Source organism: Anolis sagrei, chromosome 2 (genome assembly GCF_037176765.1).
Source record: "Anolis sagrei isolate rAnoSag1 chromosome 2, rAnoSag1.mat, whole genome shotgun sequence".
NCBI lineage: Eukaryota > Metazoa > Chordata > Lepidosauria > Squamata > Dactyloidae > Anolis > Anolis sagrei.
In genome coordinates this window covers 244734310-244761913 of record NC_090022.1, presented here as the reverse complement: position 1 = coordinate 244761913, position 27604 = coordinate 244734310, and the positions used below count along the sequence as shown (strand labels likewise).

The 27604-nt window shown below is 37.9% G+C and overlaps 1 protein-coding gene across 1 annotated transcript in view; it reads right to left on the bottom strand.

Moving 5' to 3' along the window:
- The window catches only part of MCC (MCC regulator of WNT signaling pathway), a 266904-nt gene that overhangs the window by 215068 nt on the left and 24232 nt on the right, over positions 1 to 27604 (bottom strand). Inside the window, exons 2-3 of the mRNA XM_060761904.2 lie at positions 23185 to 23432; positions 12712 to 12923 (exon numbers count right to left, since the gene is read on the bottom strand). Coding sequence (XP_060617887.2) covers positions 12712 to 12923; positions 23185 to 23432 — 460 coding nt within the window. The remainder of the gene's footprint in view (positions 1 to 12711; positions 12924 to 23184; positions 23433 to 27604) is intronic.

The window sequence follows — 27604 nt, the reverse complement described above, 5'->3', positions numbered from 1 at the left end:
GTACATTTGGAAATAAATAGATTCAAATTTCGTATTAAAGCAAAGGTACAATTAATTTCAACAAGATCTTCATACTCTTTTTTAAAAACCATGACCTTTTAGAGATCTTAACCTTTTAAAGAAGAGCCAAAAACCAGTTTGAGTAGAATCTTCTCAAGTGATATACAACCAAATGTAATTATGCAAGGCAATTGGCTTCAGCTGTTAGACTGAACAACCTATTGTCTCTGATCTGTTAGGAAACTGAGAATATGCCAGTGCGCAAAAATAGCAGTTCTTCAGAAGTGTTTTCGGTGTTCTCCCATAAAACAACTTGTTTTATATTATGCACTCAAGAGACATAATAAAGTAGACTTTGGTAAAAATAACATATTTGGTTTACTCACAAACTTCATGTGTTCAGCATACACCGGTACACAACTTATCAGTCAGTTACATAAATGTTTGAGATAGTTTCTGTGACATCTGGTCAGAACATCTCTCTCACAATAAACAGCAGACAAGTGTTTTCAAGTCTGCAATCGAAGCAGTTCAAAAGTCTTAAAAAGTCTGTGCTCTGTGCTCATCTCAGAGAGGATCAAGTGGTCTGCAGCCCCTCCCACAACTTCTTAGGAAAAATAACATAGAGCAAGGAAAAAAGCTGAATTTCAGAACATAGATATACTAAGGAAGCAACAGGATTATAAACAAACAAAGTTCTAGGCTTGAAGAAGATTGTAATTTCCAACATACTCTGGAAGAGTGTGTTGTTATTATTTTTTATCATGAAAACCCTTTAATGCATTTGTGGAACCCTAGGGTTTTGCATAAAGCAGATTGGGAACTATTTAAGTATTTCAAGGAAACAGGAATGTGCCCAGATGTGGATCAGATATAATGCACACAAATCGTGAGGCTTACAACTGAACAGTTGAAAGTATGCACGAAAGCAACACTACAATCGCTATCATACCAGTACCTTATATGTTCTTTAACAACACAATTACAATATTAATCCATCTACAATGCCTGGTCAAATAGCACAATTTTATTTGATGAATGTTGCCGTACTTTCCTATAATGGAAAAATCTCAGTACCACATCAGAGATCCAATTAAAAGCTTCAGTTAAAAGGGTCTGTTACATGTGCTTTAAAAAGGCCGTTGAAACAAATTAGCCTTGCATGGTGCTTTGAAACCTGCCATTCTGAGCTCTGATCAGCCACAAAGGCAGCGAATGACAGGTTGACCTTTCAAGCGTAGCATACAAATACATTATCAAACATTTTTGAAATATACTTTGATGTAGTAATCTACCACTGATGTACAATTGGCAACCATCTGTTAAAGTATGAGCTCTCCTAGGAGTTTAATATTTTCTCTTACTCATCTGTATTTCTGTCATGGTCAGACTGAAGAGAAGGGAATGCTAAATTTTAGAGGCATGCAAATAGGTCCTAGAAAATCATCTTCACTTTTCATTTATAAGGAAAATAACACAGAAATAGAAAAGAAAAACCAATAACTGAGCAAAGGATTTGAGGAATGTGAAAGCAATGTTTAGATAAATACAATATGGAACTCTATCACACCTAATACCTAGCACCAAACAACCCAACTTCTAATACAAATAGTGGTATTTTAATAAAACGCTAAAAAGACCAAACTATCTCAATCCTGCTGAAAATACTTGGTAAACAAGTACGTCTCAATGTTAGCTATCTGTATGCTACTGCCAGACACTGTAACACAAAACTGAATTAACTGAAAAAGGCAGCTCTATTTTGTACCACAAGCCTGTTTGCCAAATCTATATATACAATCAATGTTTAGTTTAAGAGAAGCTTTATTTCAAAGTTGTTGAAGTATTACTACAACTGTCTATAACAGAACAAAGCTATGAAAAATCATTTACTGTAAGATCAATTTATCCAGAGGTTCGTTTTATGAGATTTAAGTTGCTTGTGATCGCTGCTATCAGAAGTGTTTATGGGCATCTCTTGGTTCTCCAGCGCTGCTCTGTGCTATGCTTGGGTTGAAAATTAACCTCTTGCTTAAGTCATCTATGGGTGCATCTACACTGTAGAATTAATGCACTTTATGCCACTTTAACTGCCATGGTTCAATCCTGTGGAATCCTGGAGGCTGTAGTTTTACAAGGTTGATAAAGAGTGCTAAAGCCTCGCCAAATGACTATGAATCCCAGGATTTCATAGCATTGAGCCATAGCAATTAAAGTTGTGTCAAACGGAATTAATTCTATGGTGTAGATGCACCCTATACAAGTGTCTGATGAAGCAACAAGAGGTAAGTTGAAAGGAAATTGGCAGAAGGTGAGTGGAGGGCATTCCTTCCACTCATGGGAAAAAAAATTTTAAGCTTCTTTTAACTCAGCACTGAGCACTTCATTTATGATTGTGGCTCACTAGTTAAACTTAGTGGGTCCAGAAATACAAGGTTCGATATTATCCAAACTATCTGGTATCCAGGCAGTGGTCCTGGAACATATTCTCTGTGGATAAGGGATCTTAACTATGTATACAAGTCCTACATTCCTCTATACTTTACTTTTGACTTTTTATTTCATGATCAGTGATGTTATATGGATAAAGAAAAAGATGGACAAACATAACGTACTTATGAAAATATTTTGTTTTGAATCATTTTTTCTTAGACAAGCACATACCTTGGCAAATACAGTAAATTCGCCTACAATGGAATAGTTAGAATAGTCATGTTCCTTAAAAAGGCCACATGACAGTAATTTGTTCATTAAAAATAACAGAACTTATGGAGAAAATAATATTAGGTGCTCAGTTTTAAGCCATTTAAACATAAATTTTAATAAAATTAAAGTAAAATATAAAATTGTATGTAAGTTAGGAAGGCAAAGTTTAACTCTGCTTACCCTATGCTCTTTCTGGATACCGTGGAATGTAACAGAGGTGTAACCAGGAAAAGCAAATACTTATTCCTCCAACTGCAGGTGCAGATGGAATCTCACATGAAAATTCAATACAATTCAGTCCTGGGAGAAAATGATGGTACAAACTCTTGTTTAGCTATTGTTACCTCTGTCTTCAAATACCTAGTCACTCTTATTTAACTTCTTGCCTATGCTCTGCTTCTGTCCTCAGTCCCTTCTCTTCCTGGACTAACTGACCAAACCTAAGACTATCCTTTCCTACACCTTAGCCAGAACTCTCTGATTACATGGAACCAATCACTCCTTTCCACACCACTGGTGATCAGTCCATTGCTCTATATCAGTGGTTCCCAACCTATGGTCTGTGGACCACCAGCAGTCCCCAAGAACTAAAATATGGTCCGTGGCCTCACAGTTACTACATCGTTGCAACGAGAGCAACTGGTTTCGCAAAACCCTCTAATAGTGCAGAGGCAACAAGGATGTTGGGAGGCGAGAGGCTGACTACCCAAAAAAAAGCGCAACAACAAACCTCCTAACTGCTGCTCCTCTTCCTCCTCCTCCTCCTCCCTCTCCTGGACGGAGCCATTCCATGTGGAGCCTGGAAGTGGGGGTGCCTTGGTGTCTTTGTTTTTAGGCCTGTTCCTGGGATTATTTGGGGTGCTGATTCAGAAAATGGCATTGGGTACACCACATCCACTCTAGATTATTAGATATGGTTTTCTGTGGATGAGCAGATGGTCACTACTGGATGGCATATGTTCTGTATCAGAAACTAGAGCTGATGTGGTCTATCCAATGCAATTTTCTGAATCAGTACCCCAAATAACCAAACTGAATCTAAAGTCGACCAAAAAACAATTCATAACCCCTTTGGTACTCATGTTGGAGAGTGGTCCCTGGTCAAAGTGATCTCTGGTCAAAAAAAAGGTTGGGAACCACTGGTCTATATAGATGAGTCAATATTTCATATCTGAGTCCATGGAAAGAAGCATAGCAGATTTACAGTTTAGCAGCCTGGTACAAAAGTTTTTGATTGTAAGGGAACCATTGACCAAAGAGTTACACTCGTACAAAATTACATTCCCTTCCAGTTATGCATAAATCTGGCACCATATTGTTAAAATACTGACCTCAGAATATGCAGTTACTCTTCACACGGATTTAACATAAACCAGCTCTCAAGAGTAACTTGAAACAAGACTGTTATTTATTTTGTATTTGTAACTGAGTGTCTTATGATCAAATTACGGTCAAATACTGTACATCAAATACAGTGGAACAAGAAAACACCATTTTGATAGTGTTGGTTTTAAAATTAGTTTGTTCAGCACATTCTGAGATGACGGAAATGGCCTTATAATAAGATTAGATTGGAAAAATTACAAAGCATGGATTAAGAATTAACCCAAATAAAGCCACGCTTAGGAAAATAAGAAACTGGATAACACAATCAATCACACTGGATATGTAAATAGTATAGAAGCCATGGAAGATGAAAGGCTTTGTGACCAAGAAAATGTAGCAATATGCTAAAAAGATTTTAGGAGATATTTATACTAGAAATGCAAATATAACTTTGTAGGAAAAACAAATACAACCTTAGAAAAACAAAATTAAATCTTAAACAATTTAACAGCTCACTTTATTTTTAAACCAAATAGCATAATGCAACAGGGACCACAGAACAGCTGCAAACAAAAGGAACCTGGGGATTATCAAGAAAATGTAATACAAATTTTGTGGAAAACTAATAAATATAAGGGGAAGTACTGATTTATGGGTAGCAGAAAATGAGGTTTACTACAGATATCAGCTATAGTTTTTTTGTAGGAAGCACGCAAAATCTAGACTATGCTCATAGCTCAAACATAACAGTGAATATTAGAAGATTATTTTGTAAACCAAACCGTTTACTCAGTGCACCAGTAGCATGGAAGAAATAAGCCTAATGGATGGATTGAAAATAGAATTTTGTACTAGCGAGGAGACCACATGCACTGCTTTTATTCTTTGGTTCCAATCTGAGGACAATACAGTGATTTATGTGGGACTTCCAGCCTCCATACTCTTCCCAAACAGCTGTTAAGGGTGGAGAATTTCAAATCCCACTAAACAAATAAAGGAACTGAGGATATGAAAAATAATATAAATCTCACTATGTGCATGCACACCTACAGGACATTGCACAAAGGTAATACACTCTAGGGGATATGCCCAATATCCTCAACATCCTACTACCCACCAACATGTGAACATTTTTTGGTTCAGTTATTTTGGGGCATTACTAATATTGTTGTTATATGCTTTCAAAACATTTCTGACCTATGACAACCCTAAGGTGAACCTATAGGAAGGTTTTTTTTGGCAACATTTATTCAGAAGAGTTTTCTCATTGCCTTCCTCTGGGGCTGAGAGACAGTGACTTGCCCAAGATCACCCCATGGGTTTCATAGCCCTGGTCTCCAAAGTAATAGTCCAATGCTCAAACCACTACACTACATTGGCTCCAGCATAACCCATAAAGCAGGAGAAGGGAGAGAGATTAGCAAGAGGAATACCAGTCAGCAACTGTTTCTAGCCAACACCACAAAGGCAGCTGTGCTGACTATTGTTCTAGCTACTTTTACAAGGTAAAGGTAAAGGTTTTCCCCTGACATTAAGTCCAGTCGTGTCCGACTCTGGGCAGTGGTGATCATCTCCATTTCTAAGCCGAAGAGCCGGCATTGTCCGTAGACAACTACAAGGTCATGTGGCCAGCATGACTGCATTGAGCGTGTTACCTTCCCACTGGAGTGGTACCTATTGATCTACTCATATTTGAATGTTTACAAACTGCTAGGTTGGCAGAAGCTGGGGCTGACAGCGGAAGCTCATGCCACTCCCTGAATGTGAATCTGCAACCTTTCAGTCAACAAGCTCAGCAGCTCAGCAGTTTAATCCACTACACCACTGGGGGCTACTTTTACAAGAACAATTATAAATGGTAGGTGCATGCCTGTGTATGTTTCTGCCTACTAAGACTGCCATAAACCTTTGTACATAAGGTTTTTTTTTTCCGTGTCAGGAGCGACTTGAGAAACTGCAAGTTGCTTCTGGTGTGAGAGAACTGACCGTCTGCAAGGACATTCCCCAGGGGATTCCCAGATGTTTTTGATGTTTTACCATCCTTGTGGGAGGTTTCTTTCATGTCCCCACATGGGGAACTGGAGCTGACAGAGGGAGCTCAACCTTGCTCTCCGCGGATTCAAACCTTCGACCTGTTGGTCTTTAGTCCTGCCGGCACAAGGGTTTAACCCATTGCACCACCAGGGACCCCTTCTACATAAGGTTATAGACAACCAATCACTGAGAAGGTATCTTTCCATCTTATATTTTTATAGCAACATTTTCAGAAAAATCACGGAGAACCACCACCATCGAAAGCCTATGAACTGAGCATAGTAAAGTAAAGAAGACAATGTATTTCATTGTATATAGCAAACAATATGAGGATAAATCAAACATATATAATATATTTGATCATGACAACACACAAATGCACTCCAATATGGCCAGACTGTTTAAAAAATTGTTAAAAGGGGGCAAAAATTGAGAATAGTTTTTGATTATTTTTTACATTTGGTGATGCTATGTGTGGCACAGTTTTAGAGTAAACAAACACAAATCTGCAATGACCAACTCCTTCTGCTGCAGCTCCATTTTGGAAGAATTTAAGTCTATGGGCTTGTATAGAGCTATTTATAAACAGGCTTTCATTAGAGTACCAGCTTGCAACCGATGACTGCATTTCCGTATTTATTTATTTATTTATTTACTCACAAATCTAGCCAGGATATTTTCCATTAAACATTCTTTTGAAAATTAAAACCATTAAAGAAAATTGGATACAGAGGAACAAGCAACCGCGAGCCAAGTTTCCAAATGCATTTCAAGCTTACCATTCAATTTTTATGCAAATGCTCCCTGAATGTTCTAATATGATAGACAATGCAAAGCCTGGACAAAATTAGATACTGACCCAAGCACACGCCGGCTGTTTACTGATTATTCCTTTATAAAAGCTTGGTCTTTAAGCTGTTTCTTTTCCCCCAGAGATAGATCGAAAGACTCTTAATCATATTTCCACAAGAATTTGAGAAAAAACAAATTCAAATGAGACGTCAAACAACATATTTTCAAGCAATGAAAAAGTCAATTAAACTTAATTCTACAATTAAGTCACATGACACTCTATAGGAAACAAAGAGTATTGGAAAACACATGGCAAGAAGTTAATGTGAAGGGCTTTTGTATTTCTATATACAGTTCAAGTAATATTGCAACTAAATGTACTAATTATATATGAGTAAATGACGCAAAAAGTTTATGTATGTGTGTGTATGTACGTACATCTCAATCATGCTTCCATCTTCCATCAGTTGTAGGAAATTTCAAGTATTTGGAAAACTCTTGTTTTATCCTGAATGTATTGTGTTTTGTTTTTGATTTACAACCTTTTGTTTGATATTATGTATATATATTTTTGTGTTTTGAGCCACCCCGAGTCCCTTTGGGGAGAGGGGGAAAGGGGGCGGGATATAAATAAAGTTTATTGATATTATTATTATTATTATTATTATTATTATTTACAGAGTATTATTATTATTATTATTTACATTCTGAGTCCCTCCTCAGAGGTCGCAAAAGACAGGGTATACATGCTTTAAATAAATAAATAAATAGTGTCAATATGAATTTGGGGAAGAGGAAGAGTCAAGTAAGTGAAAAAAAATAAAAGAACATCCTCCTCCTTCACATTTCATGTGATGTATAGAAGACGTATATGAAAAAGACATGGATTTATGTTTAGACTTGGACCCCATCTCCTATATATTCAAAAATCTGACAAACTCTGAAACTCAAAACATCTCTGGTCCACGCATTTCGGGTATGGCATATTCAACCTGTACTTTGATACAAACTATACTTACGATTCTTTACACTGGAAGGCAGCACTGAGATAATTCAGGAAGAAATTGAATTAATGCTACCTAAGAATGCCCCCTGCCAGTGACTAAGAGAAATACACTGAATGGATGATACATGTATTTTGCACATGAACCAAAACGGATAAACATGTAGACTGAATGACAATGAAATAAATCAATAAAAGAACTGGTAAAAAATTCAAAGAAGTAGTACAATAGCCGAGAGCTCTAAATGCATAATTTGAACACAATAATCACATTTTGTGATATAGCCTTGTAGTAAGATACAAACATCTCAGTTATCTGCATTTGTCTTCAACTGCTGAAATGCTTGCATGAAGGGCTAAGTGGGTGGAAAGTACATGATCCACCTCTAAATGTCACCTATGGATGTATACTAGAATATTACACACTAAGCTTAAGAGGATAAAAAGATTAAGCTAATGTGGATGCCCCATTCTGTCCCAGAAATTTAGGATTCCGTGTTATTGTACAAAAAAACCCCGAAGTTAGGTCTAGATAGAAGTAATAGACAAAGAGGCTCTAGAACCACAGGCAATCCATTGCAGGACATTTCTCCTATTACATATAGAGCAGGCAAGGGCAAACGTTGGCCTTTCAGGTGTTTTGGACTTCAACTCCCAGAAATCTCAGCCAGCTTACTGGCTGTTAGGAATTGTGGGAGCTGAATCCAAAACACCTGGAGGGCTGAAGTTTGCCCATGGCTGATATAGAGGATAGCACTGGAAGAACACCTTCTGAGATCAAGGAAGCTCTGGAACCCTAGACAATCACATGGAGAACCTCTACAGAGGGTACACTTCAGACTATTACCATCTAAGCATAGAAAGTAATGGGGGGAAGTAACACGTGCAGCATTTTTTCACTCTTCTTGTATCGACGATTTCCACAGAGATAATTGCTGAATAAGGCAAGTGTGTTATATGAAAGCAATATTTGATTTGCATCTCCAGCCTTTGGTCCTCAATTTAGAGCTATATGCCTTGAATAGACAAATGGTAATCCATTATTTCAGCACAAGCCAACCATTAGAAGGTTTTGGGCAGCCATCCAAAATCAATTTGCACTGCAGCCCAAAATAAATTCAGTCATCAGTGATAGTCTTTATATTATAGTGTGGAGAAAAGCTATTTGCGTAAGCAGATTCAGCAACTGAAATCTAAATTAGGCTGATTATACACCCCAGCTTTTGAAATAAGGAACACTTGTGGGCTAAAAAGGAGGGACTATCAGGACACTATTATGGTTCCACAAATATTCATGTTCTCTTCAGGATATCCCATTCCACTTTCCTCCTCAATAAATACTTAGTATTAAATAAGGTAAAGGTTTAACCCTGACATTAAGTTCTGGGGATTGGTACTCATCTCCATTTCCAAGCCGAAGAGCCAGCGTTGTCCGTAGACACCTCCAAGGGCATGTGGGCGGCATGACTGCATGGAGCACCATTACCTTCCCGCCGGATCTATTAACATTTGCATGTTTCAAACTGCTAGATTGTCAGAAGCTGGGGCTAACAGTGGGAGCTCACCTTTTAACTTGTCTGAGGTTACAAAAAAGTTTATGTATAATCCAAGCACAACCAGCCAAAAAAAAAAATAGTTCAAAATCAGCATTGGCATCATCACCCCACCTTTCTTTCAGGACGAAATTCAAAGGAGCTAACATGAAGGGTGCAAATGAAGAAGGGAAGTTAAATAAGAAGCTAGACAGGAATAAAATAGAGCCCATCCAGCACTACTGTTTTAAAGAAAGGAAGTGGGTTGGCAATTGAAGTTTGGACATACATGCTCAGGCACAAGTAACATCTGCATTATCACCATGATGTCCTCTCCTGCTTGACTCTAATTCTCTTGACTTCAAAGTTTTTAACAACAAAATTAGCATTTTATCCAAGGTATGGCAACCCCCCCCCCAACCCCCCCCCCCCCCATGTTTGGACTAAGGATCTTATCAGACACAAGTCCTCGCCCATTTCCACACACTTATAATTTATTTATTTATTTACTTCATTTATATACTGCTTTTCTCCCCTGGGGGGCTCAAAGCAGTGTCCAACAAGTTCACAGCAAAAATTCAATGCCTTACAACACGAAAAACAGCTTTAACATATAACTATAAATTAAATTAACAGCAACATCTAAACATTTAGGCACAGAATTAAAACATATTAATATAAAACATTAAAATCATGTAAAATCGAGTGAAGAACAAAGTGCACTAAACATTTATTTAATGCAGACATTTAAAGGCTATTAAATAAACAGTTTCATATAATTCTAAATTGTTGTTGTTCAATCGTTCAGTCATCTCCAACTCTTCGTGACCTCATGGACCAGCCCATGCCGGAGCTCCCTGTCGGCCGTCACCACCCCCAGCTCCTTCAAGGTCAGTCCAGTCACTTCAAGGATGCCATCCATCCATCTTGCCCTTGGTCGGCCCCTCTTCCTTTTGCCTTCCACTTTCCCCAGCATAATTGTCTTCTCTAGGCTTTGCTGTCTCCTCATGATGTGGCCAAAGTACTTCAACTTTGTCTCTAATATCCTTCCCTCCAATGAGCAGTCGGGCTTTATTTCCTGGAGGATGGACTGGTTGGATCTTCTCGCAGTCCAAGGCACTCTCAGAACTTTCCTCCAGCACCACAGCTCAAAAGCATCGATCTTCCTTCGCTCAGCCTTCCCTAAGGTCCAGCTCTCACATCTGTAAGTTACTACAGGGAATACCATGGCTTTGACTATGCGGATCTTTGTTGCCAGTGTGATGTCTCTACTCTTTACTATTTTATCGAGATTGGACATTGCTCTCCTCCCAAGAAGTAAGCGTCTTCTGATTTAATTCTAAATTACAAGAATTAAAATCACATTAAACATAGTAAAATATAAAAGCATAATCTGTCCCATTAAAAAGATCTTTCCGCCACAATAAGTTAAAGGGTTAAGACCTGCCTGAAAATAAATAGTATTATTTAAGTCGGTCTTGTATCTTTCAATATTCTAAAATAATATAGTCTAGAATGAAGAAACCAAATGAAATAAACAAAAGGAGATCACAATGGAAATGAAATAAGTGTTATTGGGAGAGAAAAGGGAGGAGAGAGGTTAGACATATATGAATAGGTTTTTTTCCCAAACACAACTAGATGAATCTTGAAAATAACTCCATAATGCTTAACATACTTTTTTTTCAAAGAGTCATAGAAATGGCTACCACTGGCATGTGAAACAGAGCATTCAGAAAAAACCCCAAAAAACAGTGATCCTAAAATCCAAAAGACGACACAACACATACAGGGGTGTGATATCTGTTTTCAGTTCCTTGTGGCCAAAAGAATAATGAACTCATGTTGTCTCTGCAGGCAGGCTCTGCTTCCCCCTCGTCTATAACATGAACATACTAGACCCACAACTATGGCACTGGTATCTTTTCCACCTCCTTTTCTACAAACAACAGACTCCCAAACAACAGCAACAACAACTAATAACAACAACAACAACAACAACAACAACAATAAAACTTTATTTATATACTGCCCTATCTCCCCAAGAGGACGGTATCTCGCCAAGAGGGCGGTTTCCAACATATGGCAAAACATTCAGTTGCCAGAAGAGAAAACCATACAAGCAAATTAAAATAAACATAATAAAACATAAACATAAAATCCTGCTAAAACAAACACAAAAATTTAAAAACCAGTTTCATTATAACTCCATCAGATGGGTTCAAAATACCAATGGCCAGGACTACAAAATGGACATGGCCAACTATGAGAGGGGTGGGCAAGAGCTAGTGCAACAAAGTGTCATAGGGCTGCGGAAGTGGATAAAGTGTAGAGCAGAGTAATAATAATAATAATAATAATAATAATAATAACACTTTATTTATACCACGCTACCATCTCCCCAAGGAACTTGGTGCAGCTTACATGAGGCCGAGCCCAAATACAACAATACAAGCAATAATAACAACAATACAAGCAATTAAAATAAAGCACTGCTGGAGCCCCCAGTGGCACAATGGGTTAAACCATTGTGCCGACAGGACTGCTGACAAACAGGTTAGCTGTTCGAATCTGAGGAGTGGGGTGAGCTTCCCATCTCAGCTCTAGCTTCCCATGCGGAGGCATGAGGGAAGCCTCTCACAGGATGGTAAGACATCAAACATCAGGGCGTCTCCTGGACAAGATCCTTGCAGACCAGAAGTGACTTGCAATTTCTCAAGTCACTCCTGACACACACAAAATAGTAATGCTCAAGTCATTCTTCTATTTATCATCCCTTACTGTCACGAATTTCACACTCATATTCTCGTTTTTACAATTAAATCTAAACCTTATAATCAAAATTTATTCAGTGAGCTTGAAAATAATTACAATTCTTCCCTAAAGAGAAATAAGGACTCATATTTGGTTTAGAGAACATACTGTATTTTCATCCCAATCATTTCCATGGGGAACAAAGAATTATAGAAACAAACTGAAATAAAAATAAATAAGGGACTAGATTCCTCCCCTTCATTACACAAAATCATCCGCATGATTTTGACATAAGGGCTTTCCTTGTTCTCTAATTTAAAAGTTATATAGTCTTAAAAACTAACTGTTACACTAGTCAAATGTGAACAAGTTATAAAAGAATCCTTCAATGACATGGAACCAAACTGTTTAAAATATAAATACCTGATAACTACGCAAATGCAGAGTATTGTTTATTTGTAAAAAATAAATCTTAGATGAAAACAGCTACCTGTTGGTTTATGGGTTTTGGGGAAAAGATAAATGTAAAACATCTTTACAATAAAAATGTAAAAGTGTACTCACTGTGTTAGCGAGTTCTAAATAACTTCCTCCAACTGAATTGCTAAGGCTGGAAGCTTGAGAAAGGAGTCTTTGCAATCCAACTTGTTGATTCATGGCGTTGCCGCTATAGTCAAAGAATTTCTGTAGAGTTGATCGACTATGCAAGTCAGGACTTTGAAGATCTCTGGCTCCAGAATCATATTCCCAACTCTCTCGAGCTCCTGAAAGAGCACCTAAAAGAGGGGAGAAAACCTGATCATACTGAAGAATTAAATAATCCAATTCCACATGTCTGCGCACCTTAGCAGTTAATCCCCATTGATAATTGTTGTATCAGCTTTTTCTGTTCACCGTCTTCCTTGCCATAAAATTTTCATCCTCCTACTGAAATTAAGTCTAAGAACATATAACTTTATTTGAGCGCATATATTTTCCTTGCATATTCTCAACTCGCCTTGGGGGGAATTTGAAACATTAATTTTTTTTGAACCACCAATCTGTCTGCTTGCCTGTGCAATACCTTGCACACTGAAGACAATATAAAAATAATGATTTCTTTCTTTGATCAAGAAGGTGTGCCTGCAGCAATCAGTTTTTAACCTAAGAAGTTCCAGAAACTCCAGTACTTGATTGAATTAGAGAAAATCAGTGTTGTGCATTTTATACACTGTTTTTTATGAGCCATCTTACTCCCCTTTATACAACAAACACAGCTCAAGATTACTCTTGCCTATATATTATTCTTCTACATACACCAAAGCAGAAGGTCTGTGTTTATCTTGTTTTGTTTTTTGTTTTTTTTGGTTGCTTGCTGAACTAAATATGTAAGGAATATAAGAAGAATCATGCAGAATATGATATATCTAGGCTTTTGCTTTTACAATCACATGCCTATGGGAAATCACTTTCCCCAGCAACTGTCACACATAAGAATTTTGCTTTGATAAACCTTCCAGCCATTGATGGCCACAACTTTCATGAAAATATCTAATCCTTTTAAAATCCGTCCAAGATAATAATAAATAATAACTTTATTTTTATCCTACCCTATCTCCCCAAGGGCACTCAGGGTAGTTTACAACAAAAAACATTGGCAAACATTCAATGCCAACAAGACATAACAAAACTGATGAAAACATAAACATAAAAACAGATAAAATCACAAACAGTAAATGAACAACATCAAAGTGTATTTATAAAATAACCCAGATGAACAAGATTAAAAAATTAAGTATACAAATATAAAATTTAAGGCACATTTAACTAGTAAATCCAGTAATAGTAAGCATTTAAACATTAAAAGTGTAAGACAGTTTGCAGCAAGTCAATAGGGTTGAGGTAGATTTCCATTATCTGAGTCAGAATAAGTTTAATAAAGTGCTAATCCTCCTCCTCTCCAATAGCTAGAGTACATAAATAGGTTTTTAACAGCTTCTTGAAGGAAATGACGGAAAGGACCATTTTTAATTCTTTCGGAGGGAGTTTCAGAGGCAGGGAGCGGTCACGGAGAAGGCTCCCTCTCTTGTTCCCACCAGCCACACTTGAGACAGGAGTGGGATCGAAAGAAGATCCTCCTCTGCAGACTGCACCGCCCATGGTGATTTATATATGGAGATGTGGTTTTGGAGGTATTCTGGGCATGAACTATTTAGGACTTTATAGGTAATAACCAGCATCTATAATGGCAGCAACTAATACATCTTGTGGTTATGAATATCACAATTTAGCTATATGCTATGTTGTTGACTCCAGTCAGGCATGTAGCCGGGGGGGGGGGGGGGGCTTGGGGGGTTTCAGCCCCCCCCCCCGAAATTCTCATGGTGGTCCGCGAGAAGGCCTTACTGGTACATTATTTAAACTGTTATGTTTATTCATATCATGATCTGATCACCATGCTGGGGTATTGGGGTAACGATACAAAAGGTTTGGTAGGGTAGACCCTCTTTCACTCAGACTCAGCCCCCCCCCCCCCCGCAAAATCAAACTCAGCTCCCCCTGAAACAAAATCCTGGCTACGGGCCTGACTCCAGTCTTATTTCCCCCTGGGTGATCTGATTGTTAACAGCTCTTTCTATGACCTAGTACCACATTTCAGTTATAAATGTACATCCATATTTAATTGACTGTGTGCACAGAAGCATACTTCCATATTGGCATACACTGTACCATTATAAATCATGGTGCTGAGATATGGGTCTAACAGTGAGCTTAACCGCTTAGGAAAGAACAAGTAGCCTGCACCAACTACTTGGAATTTCCACTAATTTTGACCAAGTGTATTTTTAGATAAGTGTACTTCTATTCTGGCCTAAGACCACTTAGTGTGGATTAGTTGCCTCTTGACATGCTTCAGCACCTCCTCACACTCAATTAGGATGGTTAGAAAGTCAATTACAGGTTCCTAAACAAGGGTTCTCTACAGCTAACAGAAGTGAATAGTATCAGCACAAATTGGAAAAAAACCCAAGTTGTTATACAATTCTTATATTGAAAAAAAAAGTTTAAAATAAAGAATGCATAGGGCCTGAGGAATTATTTTATTAAACATTTCACATTATGTATGTGCATTTATTAATAAAGCATTACTGAAAACACATTCAATATCGTGTCACGGTCATGGAACAGAATACTATATATTCATATTCACTACTCTACTCATGACAGCGACTACCAACAAAACAAGTAAAAATCACTAGAAATTATAAAACTGAGTAATATATTGTAATCTGGTCAAATCTTAATGATAGAGCCATTGTCAGAATTTATATCATAAAAGGAAACCTGTTATTTTTTCAGAAATTCCAGATTTTTTTTCAGAATAATCACCTGTGAACTTACACATATGAGTTGTTATGCACCCACACAGCAACTGGTGGAACCTTAGTTGAAAAAGGATCCTAGCCATTACTCTCCCCCCTAATGCAATATTCTTGGTAGTTCCCACTGAAGAGTCTAATTCCATGTCTGATGCAGCACAGCCTGGCAATGTCAAGACACAGAAATGACACCATGGCAAGTGATTTCACAGATGACCACTCAAAGTGCAGGACCAGTTACAGCTAAGCAACCCGTCCTTCTTCATGATCTCTGTGATTTACACAGATGAGTAGGATACCAAGCAGTATTCATCAAAAGGTGGAGGGAAAGGTGTCACTACAGTGTAGCTAAAAGACTGTCTATCCAAACAATGTCTCTGTTTGCAACCTGCTATCAGTATTGGGATTTTTAAAAAATCTCACCCCTCCAAGGAGCCTGTCCATATTTTCAGGTTGCAGGCAATGAAAAGTATTCAACAACAGCGGACAAGCAGGAGCCAACATTACATCCACCGGGACTGTATCAATTATGGCATGAAAGTTGGAGCAAATCTGAGCAACTTTGGCTCTTCCATACTGTCCTATATGCCTGGATCTGATCCCAGATTATTTTCCTATCTCAGATTATATGGCAGTGGAGACTCATACAATCCAGATCAACACCGATAATCTGGGATCAGATCCTGGGATATAGGGAAGCGTAAACCCAGCCTTTATCTGGAAAGTGCCATGCAAATTCTTCCCAGTGGATTGCTATTCTTATCAGCCTCAAGTGTCCTGCCTCAGGTCCTTTTACATTCTGAAGAGAGGTAGATGGAGTCTGCAGATAAGTATTTTCAGATGTGCATGTGGTCTTTTGTCAAGCCTTCGACCATGTTTAGACAATCTAATAATATATATGAGGACCTTTATTAGTACTTTACAATTCTGAGATCAAATAATGATGTTTTATCTACAGCAATTCCTGTATTTTATTGCTTTTGCCAGGGATTACTGTGAATTTATGATGTTGTGTTGACTGTTTATTGTCTATGTTTTGTTTTGGCATTGTTTTGCATGTCATGCCTTGAGTGTTCTGTGAGCTGCCTCAAGTCCCTCTGGAAGATGGTGGCAGGACAGAAATAAAAGATTATTATTATTATTATTATTATTATTATTTATTCATCTTCTCTAAAAAAGGTTTGCCAGTTGCCATACATTTTTAATTTTAGTCCAAGTGGTGCAAAAAAAATGTCCAGGTTTTTGGTGCATGTAATGTGTATAGAACTGGTTTGATGCTGATATTTTATTCTATTTTCATTTGCTGCAATGTGCTTCATTATGATTTTACAATCATTTTGTTATTTGTATGTTGTCCTGGAGGCTTAGGCTGAAGCATTTTAAAGATGTATGTTGCCAAAAGAATTTTAATATAAAGTTATGATATGGATATGAGTAATAATATCCTCCAGAAACCAATTATACCTATATTTTTAAAAAACTTAATATAGAAGCAAAACAAGCATGCATAGTCTTGTTCTTCAGATGTTAACGCTGCATCTTCTGTTCTAATAACTACCCATAATGCTCATTTAATCACAGAAATATCTAAACAATCAGAGAACAGCTGTAGTGCAATGGACCAAGGCAGGAGTAAAAGGCCAAAATTGTCAGTGAACTCCATACATAATGGTTATCTTGCCTTATATAATGTTAATTACTGTCAGCTACAGCTGCCCTGATACATCAGCAAAATGCATTTTATTCAGAGCATGCTCACTGCAAAGTATCGAATGCTGACAAGGAACAAAGGACCAGAGAAGTGACAAAGATGCACCATGAGCCTCTTGTTTCTTTGAAACTCTTCTCAGACAGAAAATAATTGGAGAAAATACTGGCTCCAATTTCAGCACAGTCAGGAGAACACAGGCATTGTGATTGTGAGCACTGAAATAAACTTTAACACAAAACACTTGTTGCATTCCTATGATAATTAAAAATCACATTCCCTTGATTTGGCTCAAGAAACACAAGGCAGGAATGTGGAGACATGAGCATGGCAAAAATACATGCAGAAATACATTCTAGGATTATGTCCAGGTAAAGATTACAAGCTGTGACCTCCAACAATAGCAGTTACTCATTTTGCTTAGCTCTTATAACCAATCACAGACTTACTAGTCCTAATGAAGTCGAAGTGAGCCTCAGTAGTAAGTAATCAGAATCCCTGAAGGAACTTTTAAATATGGGATAACCATAAAATAATCAGAGCACTTGTAGAAAGCAAGTTTCTACAAAATATGTAATTTGGCAGGTAATTTTCATATATGTTAGTGATTTCATTCAAAGCAACAAAAATGAAAGATTTACAAAGTTACACCCTTTTCCTCCAACCTACCCTTTATATTTCTTAACCTAATAGCTCATTATTTTTCATAGCCACGTAGCTGTTTAAATGAACAAATGCTAAGATTTTTGCTTTTATATAATTCTATGATTTTCATGATGATATAAACATGCCCAACAATATATTCTACAAGACTTGAAAGATCGAAGAAAAAATAAAACATTCTGACATAATTAAAATCTATGTAATACAATGTTTCTCAACCTGGGGGTCAGGATCCATGGGGAAGTCGCGAGGGGGTGTCAGAGGGGTCGCCAATTCTATAGTTGGTGGGGTTCAGAATGCTCTTTGATTTTAGGCGAACTGTAAATCCCAGCAACCCCCAAATGTCAAGGGCTATTTTCCCTAAACTCCATCACTGTTCACATTTGGTCATGTTGAGTATTTGTGCCAAATTTGGTCCAGATCCATCATTGTTTAAGTCCACAGTTCTCTCTGTATGTTGACGAATTACAACTCCAAAACTTAAGATCAATGTCCACCAAACCCTTCCAGTAATTTCTGTTGGTTGTGTGGGTTGTGTGTGCCAAGTTTGGTTCAATTCCACTGTTAGTGGAATTCAGAATGCTCTTTGATTGTAGGTGAACTATAAATTCCAGCAACTACAATCCCCAAATGACAAAATCAATCACCCCACAACCTCACCAGTATTCAGGTTTGGGTGTATCAGGTATTTGCACCAAATTTGGTCCAGTGAATGAAAATACATACAGAATATCAGATATTTATAATTCATAACAGTAGCAAAATTACAGTTATGAAGTAGCAACAAAAACAATTTCATGGTTGGGGGTCACCACAACATGAGGAATTGTATTAAGGGGTCGTGGCATTAGGAAGGTTGAGAACCACTGATGTTATAGAAAACATTTTTTAAATATTCTTTTTATTATCTAAAAATATTTGCTAAATTATAATCGTCACTTTTAAAAATCACTTTTATCATATCATAAATATCCAACAACATTGTTACTACTTATAAGTACTCTTTTCATATGTTCAATGAAAGTAGCTTTGATATAAATATGAAGAGAACTAGGGAAAAGGAAGGGGGTCCTCGGTGGAGAAACTGTCATTTCCAAAGTCCTGTCAGCTCATGCATACAAAGGCAGAAAATGGATTGGGGATGCACTTTTATTTTATTTTGTTTCTCTTCCATTGCTCATGCCAGTTCTTTGCAACACTACCAACAGGATAACGTTTAATTGCTTTTAACGTAAGCCCCCTGAGTCCCCTTCGGGTGAGAAGGGCAGGATATAAATGTCATTAATAATAATAATCATCATCATCATCATCCCCCTGAAGCTCTGCTTCTATCCTGAATGGTGGTGGCCTCCCAACTCCAGGAATTTCTGGATGAAATGGAGTATCTAGATCCATTTCAATCTAGTTTCAGGCCTGGTTATGGAACAGAGACAGCTTTATTTGCCTTGGGGGGTGACCTCCGCAGAGAGCTTGACAGGAGGAGTGAGTTCCTGTTGGATTTCCTGGATTTCTCAGCGGCTTTCAATACCATCGACCATGTGATCTTTCTTGGTTGTCTCGCTGGGATGAGACTGAGAGGCACTATCTTACAGTGCCTCCGATCCTTCCTGGAGGGCCGAACCCAGAAGGTGGTGCTGGGGTGTTATAGTTTTCAACTTTGAATTCGTTGTAGTGACTTTTAATGGAATTTTTACATACTGTTTATATTTAATCCTGTTTTAATGTTTGTATATTTTAAATTGTTGTGCTTTTTGTACTCCAAGGTTGGGAAACACCTCTGTACGTAAAACACATTCCAATCCAAGGTAAAACAGCAAAGCAGTTTATTGAAGTATGTGTGTGTGTGTATATATATATATATAAAGCAGTTTAGCAAAATAGAATAAAAAACCAAAGTCTAAATGTCAGAAATAGTCCACAGAATTCAAAATACAAGAGTAGTATCAAAAACCAGAAATACAAAAGCAGAATAAATTCAAAATATGAGATTCCAGAACAGTCATTAAAAACTTGGAAGCATGGAACATGAGCAACAGATAACATTGAACCAGAAATCCCTTCACAGGCTTAACTTGAATGTTAAGCCTATTCTCAAACATCAACGTTGCCTAGACTGGCGAAAAAGCCTATTGGTCTTGCTAATATAGACAGAAAATCATGCCTGAGAAACTGATTAAGACTCTTTGGCTAATAGGCATCTTGACCTTCACAAACTCTTCTGAGTAGCTCTGTGTTGACGGAACGTAAATCTCATATCTAATGGCTCATTAGTCTGTCCACCTGGATTCTCATCCTCTGAGCTTGGATCTGCTTCTGACCTTGCTTCCCTAATGAACAGCCTTTCTGGAATGTGGTTTTCAGACAGACTGCTCAGTTTCAAGGCTTAAAAGCTCCTGTTAGATTGCAGGTCCAGAATCCCCAGTTCAATCAGGCTGACTAACAGGCCCAGAATTCCCAGTGAAATCAGGTGCAGGCACGATCAAAGCTTGGACTGCAACAATGTTGATGCTTTTATATTAAGCTGCTTTCAGTTCCCTTTGGGGGAGATAAAGTGGGGTAATAATAATAATAATAATAATTATTATTATTATTATAATTATAATTGGTGTCAATGGCAACAAGGCAGCAGATCCACTACTATCAACCTAGGAGAAATTCCACAACAGGTTCTTCCTATCTCCCTGAGGAGGAAGAAATCTGTACTACCTGTCGATTCTAAAATACCTTTCCAAAGGGCCACAGAATTGTAGTCCTCTAATTAAAAGAGGTACTATGAAAAGAGGTATAGGTATTCACGGAAAATTTAAAGAATATTATTCAAAGTACCAACCAATAACTTAACTCTTATAACAAGAGAACTATTCTCTTCTCTGGACAGAGTTGTTAAAGAAGTAAGTTTAGTACATCACAGGAGAATCTAAAGGATGCACCAACCCCCTCTTACTTCCTTTGTTGCAGTACCAGCTCTAAGGAGCTCTAAGGAGCCCCCGGTGGCGCAGTGGGTTAAACCCCTGTGCCGGCAGGACTGAAGACCGACAGGTCGCAGGTTCGAATCCAGGGAGAGGCGGATGAGCTCCCTCTATCAGCTCCAGCTCTTCATGTGGGGACATGAGAGAAGCCTCCCACAAGGATGATAAAAACATCAAATCATCCAGGCGTCCCCTGGGCAACGTCTTTGCAGACGGCCAATTCTCTCACACCAGGAGTCACTCCTGACACGACCAAAAAAAAAAAAAAGTACCAGCTCTGGACTTTTCTAATGCCAAGGTGAGAAACTGGAAGCAGTGGTGGCTCTATGGCACTTTCCCTCAAAGGAGAGACTACATGTATGTGGGACTGCAGACTGTGCCGGGTGACACCATTAGAGGGGGATGGCACCTAGCACTCAGCATCCATCTCTAGACCACATAGCTGATGCATCCACCGGTCAGACCTCTGCCAGCTATCTGCTATGGTGCTGGTGTATTTATTTATTTACTATACTTGTATACTGCCTTTCTCAGCCTTATTGGTGACTCACGATGATTTTCGTTGACTAAAGGCGAAACCTGGGTCTTGCAGGGCTGCTAGTTACACTATGAAAGGGAAGTGGTAGTGGCAGCCAGGGACATCTTTCCTTCCTCAGCCATAAACACAGGGCATAGCAGGAGGAGCAAAGGAGAGCAAGATGGGGAGCAGTGTGCTGGGCAGCCGAGATGCAATTGGGGGGTGGGGGGAGGGGCTGTAAGGCAGATAGTTGGGGGGAGGGCACACAGAAGGGAGCACCTCTTCCTGACGACTGCCCTTTCTCCTTCACTGCCCCTTACCAGTCTGCTCTCCCTAGGATTGCACATCTCTGAGAGAGGACTTGGCATCAGGCACCGCCTTTTGAGATAGGAAGGAGGGATGGAATATCAGATCAGATCAAGCTGCTGCAGGGATGACATGTACCTCTCCTTCCTCTTTTTTAAACAACCTTGCCACAATGCCAGTTATTTGCAACAGCGATACCAGGAAAAATGAACAACCATAAACTTGATTTATGTGACAGACCTGTGATGCCTCCTGCCTTTAGCTTTATGTACAAACCAATTATATGCAACCAGCAAACTCTCAGGGTTATTATTTATTATTATTATATTACCTGAAAGACATGCTATGATTTCATTAGTTAAGTCATATATATTCTTCAAGCCATATTATACTTTGCCCTATAAAAAACTTTTATGGGGATATGATCACTTGACAACTATGCAATTATTTGAATTTATGACACTGCTAACACGTCTTAACAAATGGCCATATTTACTTCAAGTGACAGGTAAATATTTTTTTGAAAAAAGCACAATATGAGAAATATCACTGGAAATCAACATACTTGCACTAAAGGTGAAGCTACGGACACTGCTTGAAATGAACATAGACTAGGTCTTCTAATTTTAGATTTCAATGCAGAGAAGTCAGAGAAGACTGCTATTGTTTGCCAGAATCATAACATTGAAGTTTTATGCTTGAGAGGAGAAAAGTTAAATACAATGCCCAGGTCACACATTTCTCAAAACACAGCGCTATAGGAAAGAAAGTGCACACCTAAATTTAGCATCGTTTTTAACTAGGAGATGCAAATGATCTATGTTTTATGTATTGTCAAAGGCTTTCATGGCCGGAATCACTGGGTTGTTGTACGTTTTTCCGGGCTATATGGCCATGTTCTAGAGGCATTCTCTCCTGACGTTTCGCCTGCATCTATGGCAAGCACCTCTGAGGATGCTTACCATAGATGCAGGCAAAACGTCAAAAGAGAATGCCTCTAGAACATGGCCATATAGCCCGAAAAAACCGACAACAACCCAGATCTATGTTTTATTAATTTTGTTATGTGTTTACATTATATGTTAATGTGTTTAAATGGTGTTGTGGGCATTGAATTGCTGCCTCTGTAAACCGTCCTGAGTCGCCTGCGGGCTGAGAAGGACGGCATACAAATATAGTAAATAAATAAATAAATGAAAAATGTAAGCCACCTTGAGTCCCCCTTGGGGTAGAGAAAGGAGGGGTATAAATAGGTAAATAAAATGTCAAAGTTGAACACCTCTGCATGCACTGGAACACAAGTTTACCATGTGTCCTCCAGATGTATGCATGCATAAAAATAATTGGTCTTCATACATAACATTAAATATGTTATGTATGACAATATCATTGAAATGCCATGAGCTGGCAAGCAAAAGGTAATGGGGACTATAGAAACTCTAGTACAGATTCATGAGAGCATTCAAACTCCTGCATCACATTTTCAGTCCAGGGATGCAGTGAAGCCACACTTACCCAAACTGTTATCACTACTTGTTGGCCAGGAAGCTATTCTGTCCCTCAATGTTTTCTTTTTACAAGAATCATCTGATTTCACTGAAAGTTCCACTTCTTCCTTCCTGATTTCTCGCACAAGTTGCATACGGCATCGTGAAAAATCCTGAAAGGAAATTTTCCCATTTTCATCTCCACCAAGCTGCTGCATAATCTCTGCCACAGACTCTTCCATGTTCAGTTGGCGACACACCATAAGCAAGTCATTCCTAAACATAAAAAAGAGGAGAGGGTAAATTGGGGCAAAAACAAATGTAACAGGGTTCAAATATAAAAGCTCACAATTCAAAAGGCATTTTAAATTCAATAAAGCGTTTCAGCAAAACAACTGTAAGATTAACAAAAAAACTATCAGAGGAGTGATGTCAGGACAAAATATGCTTATGACATCTGTTTCTTGGTGCAACCACATGCAGTGAATCCCACAGAGCCTACAAACATACATTTTATTTTTATCTGCACAGATAGGAAGCTGAAAATGCACCAAATAAGTCAAATGGTAAAGGAGACTGGCAAGGAAAAAGAATAAAAACATGTTTTTTTTTTGTTTTTTTACAATCAGACAAACTGAGCATCCTTTATCCAGAGTTCTGAAATCTGAAACATTCCAAAATCCAAACTGTACACATGGGCAGCCCTCTTTCTTTTGTGGTGGTGCAATCTACACAAACTTAGTTTTGTGCACAAAATCATTTTTAAAACTGTATAAAATTACCTTCAGGCTATGTGTATAAGATATATATAAATGAATTTCATCCTTAGACTTGGGTTAAATCTTCAAGATGTTTATGCAAGTACATGCAAATAGTTATTCCAAAATCTGGAGGGAGAGAGAAACTAGGAATATGTAAGCCACTCCCCACCAGCATATGAACATTTGTGATTTGCAGCAGAGGTTACGTATTTAAAGGCCAAAGGGAATACTAGATGAATACATGGGAAAGATACATATTCCCACAACTCTACAGTATTTCTGATAATCTTGCAGAGGTGACTCACACCGACAATATTTAAGCAAGGGTGCCATTTTTATTTTAATTAGAAGGGGTGAGAAAATCTGAAGTAATAAAATGTATATTACAAAAAATACGCATGCACAACCCATGCCAAAAAAATGTGAAACGAAACTTCACACCAATTAGCTTAGAGCCTTTGTGCTTCATTTAACTTTAAAAGCCAGTTGAGAGTCTCAGCTGTTTCCAATGAACTAAGAAGGATTCTCTGAGAAACCGACACTCTGCATTCAAGAGTATATATTACTTTAGGAAAAGTTGTAACAGACAGAGGCCAAGATTCAACCAAATTAAGCGAAATGCAATGCAAAATGTTTTGTTTCTTCTGTATTTTATTCCTCTCTCCTTTTATTCCTCCTCTCTCATATTTTTATGATTTACAATCATCACCATCCACTATAAGTTCCTAAAGTAATAAATAATTTTAGAAGCTGCAGTTCAGTGCCAGGCATGTAGCCGGGGGGGGGGGGGGGGGTCGGGGGGCTTCAGCCCCCCCCCCCCCGAAATTCTCATGGTGGTTCGCGAAAAGGCCTTACTGGTGCATTATTTAAACTGTTATGTTTATTAATATCATGATTTGATCACCATTCTCAATATATCCCATATGTATGGGGGTATTGGGGTAATGATACAAAAGATTTGCTAGGCTAGACCCTCTTTCACTCAGACTCAGCCCCCCCCCCGAAACTCAGCCCCCACAACCCCCCCCTGAAAATATTTTAGCCCCCCCCCCCCCCCCCCGAAATGAAATCCTGGCTATGGGCCTGTTCAGTGCTGTGATAATGAATTGGAAGAAAAAGTGAACAGTACTTCATAAAAGTAATAATTTCCAAATTATTAAATTTCCACATTAAAAATACTTGGATAAGGTCCCAAGAATCCACTAGTATTCAGGCACAATCATCACTGTTTCTTATATTTTTCTGGACCAAACTTCAGATATGTCCAAGCAGAAAGATGACAAGAAAAACTACTGCTCCTTCCCAGGAAGAAGTGATATAGCCAGGGAGTGACTCCATGAGTTGCCAGTGATCAGAACTTGGAAAGTTAGTCTTCAAAAGTAATTCATTCCTGTTACATTTTATGATGTTTGACAAGGAATTTGTTATTGCTGCTTATTGCCTTCATTGTCTACTTCAAATTTGTGTAAATAATCTATGGTCATTGATTTGGATTATTTAAGGTTCACTTGTAAACCTGCCTTTGTACTTTCTTTCTTGACTTTCTTCAGGAATAGTTCAATGTCTTTGCTATTTTCTGCTAGCAGCATGGTGCCACCTGCATTTCTTAAACCGTTGGTGTTCCTTCCTCCAATTTTCACACTTCCTTTCTTAGAGTCTAATCCTGTTTTGTATATGATAAAAACAGCATAGAGTACAAGTTAAATAGAAAGTGTAAAAAATGTAGCCTTGCCTTGACAACTGAAAACCATCCTGGTTTTTTCCGTATCCTGTTCTGATGGCCTCTTGTCATGCATAACAGGTTACACATCGGGACTATCAAAGTTGTGTCACACCCATTTCCTTAATAACGATCAATAGTTTTTCATACTCAATAAAGAACATGCTATTTTCCTCCCAAAATTCTTTTGGGGGCTCTATATATAGAGGGAGATATAGATATAGCCCGTGAACATATATATATATATAGAGAGAGAGAGAGAGACTGAGAGCGTGAACCTAAATGCCTTTCTCTCCTGATCTCAGTTTTGACCACTGACATTTTTTGCTCCTTGCACCATAAACTTATTTGTTATAGAATTTTCAACTGTAGTTTGCTTGTGTGGGAAATTAATGCAATTGGTCCAGTGCTTACTGCAATTCCTGGGGTCCCTTTTTGGGAGATTGTAATATATGTTGAGTGTTTCCAATCTGTGGGCCATTGTTTTGTTTTCCATATTTGCTGGCAGATTTCAGTTAGAACTACAGTAATTTCTGTTTCTTGTAGTAGCTCTATTGGTACAAAATCTGTTTCTAGTGTTTGCAGATTCACCATCAAATTTCTTCCTTAAATGAATCTGTCATATTTTATTTCATTCCTTCAGTGTTTTATGTCAACCATCTTTTTATTTCTGCTCAAACATGTAATGTGTTCCCTTGCTGGTTATAGAGCATCCCCATTCTTGGTTTAAATTTCTCTTTGATTTCTCAGATCTTGTGAAAGAGGTATCTGAATGTCCAGATAATGCTATTATTTGTTTTAAAAACTAAAACATTGGGCTCTTTCCTTTTTTAGTAACCAATAATATGTTCTTGACATCCTTTTATAACTCCATCATATGATATTAATGTCAGTATACAATTTTAATATCAGTATCTGAAAAAGGTGAAAGATCTTTTGAGGTAGGACTACCAGAAATCCAGTCAACCATGAAAGGTATGATGAATTCCTGTTTGTTTAATGTATTTCTAATAATTCTATATATCTCCCTTTACTTTATGTTAATCTAATTAATTCTCTCTCATATTTTAACAGCCAAACATTTGTTCAGTTTAGTCCTCATGTCCATCTTTGTTTTGATACATATTTTTCCATGTCACTTGCCAACCACTAGTCTGAGAAAATGAGTTTAATTTCTAAGTCAGCTATTTACTATAAACCATTATCTGCTGTGTTACATTTAGGGATTCTATAGATGGTTGCAAATGTAAGATCAATATTTTCTGCATAACAATTCAGAACAGGATTTCAATTATTTATTTCAAACCCATTAATAGCATTTCTTATATGAAGTGCTAATGATTTCTTAAGCACAGAAAATGGAAAGCAAGGTAAGAGTTCCTGATTTCATACCACTAGAGTCCTCAAATACTACTGAATCCATTGCCTTGTTCTTTACCCTTGCTTGGCTGTGTAGTTTATTCAAAATATTTATAAAGGATGAATCCAATTCCATAGCCTTGCATAAGCACACTAGGTACTTCCCGATGACCATATCAAACATGTCTGCTTTGTTCAAAGACACTATTGTAGCAAATTTAATTTTTACTGCTGAACAATCTACATGAAAAATCTTATTTATTAATTCAGCTATCATTCTACAGTGTATTTTATAAGGCCAAACTAGTCAGTGTGCCTATTATGGTAGTGTTTCGATGTATAGAAGTGAAAATACATGTGTATGTTCCACAAAGGCTCCTACATGGTTTGATGAACCTGAACCAAACTGGGTATGCATACCCTTCATTATCCAACTTAAAATATTGGTGAAGTTTCAATTAAAAATCCATCTCTACGGGGCTAGGGCCCCAAAAACAAACAAATAAATATGTGTGTATGTATATATGCAACACTCCGGTGCATCCACAAGAAGGCAGTATATAATCATATAATCCTAGTTGGAAGAGACCTGATGGGCCATCCAGTCC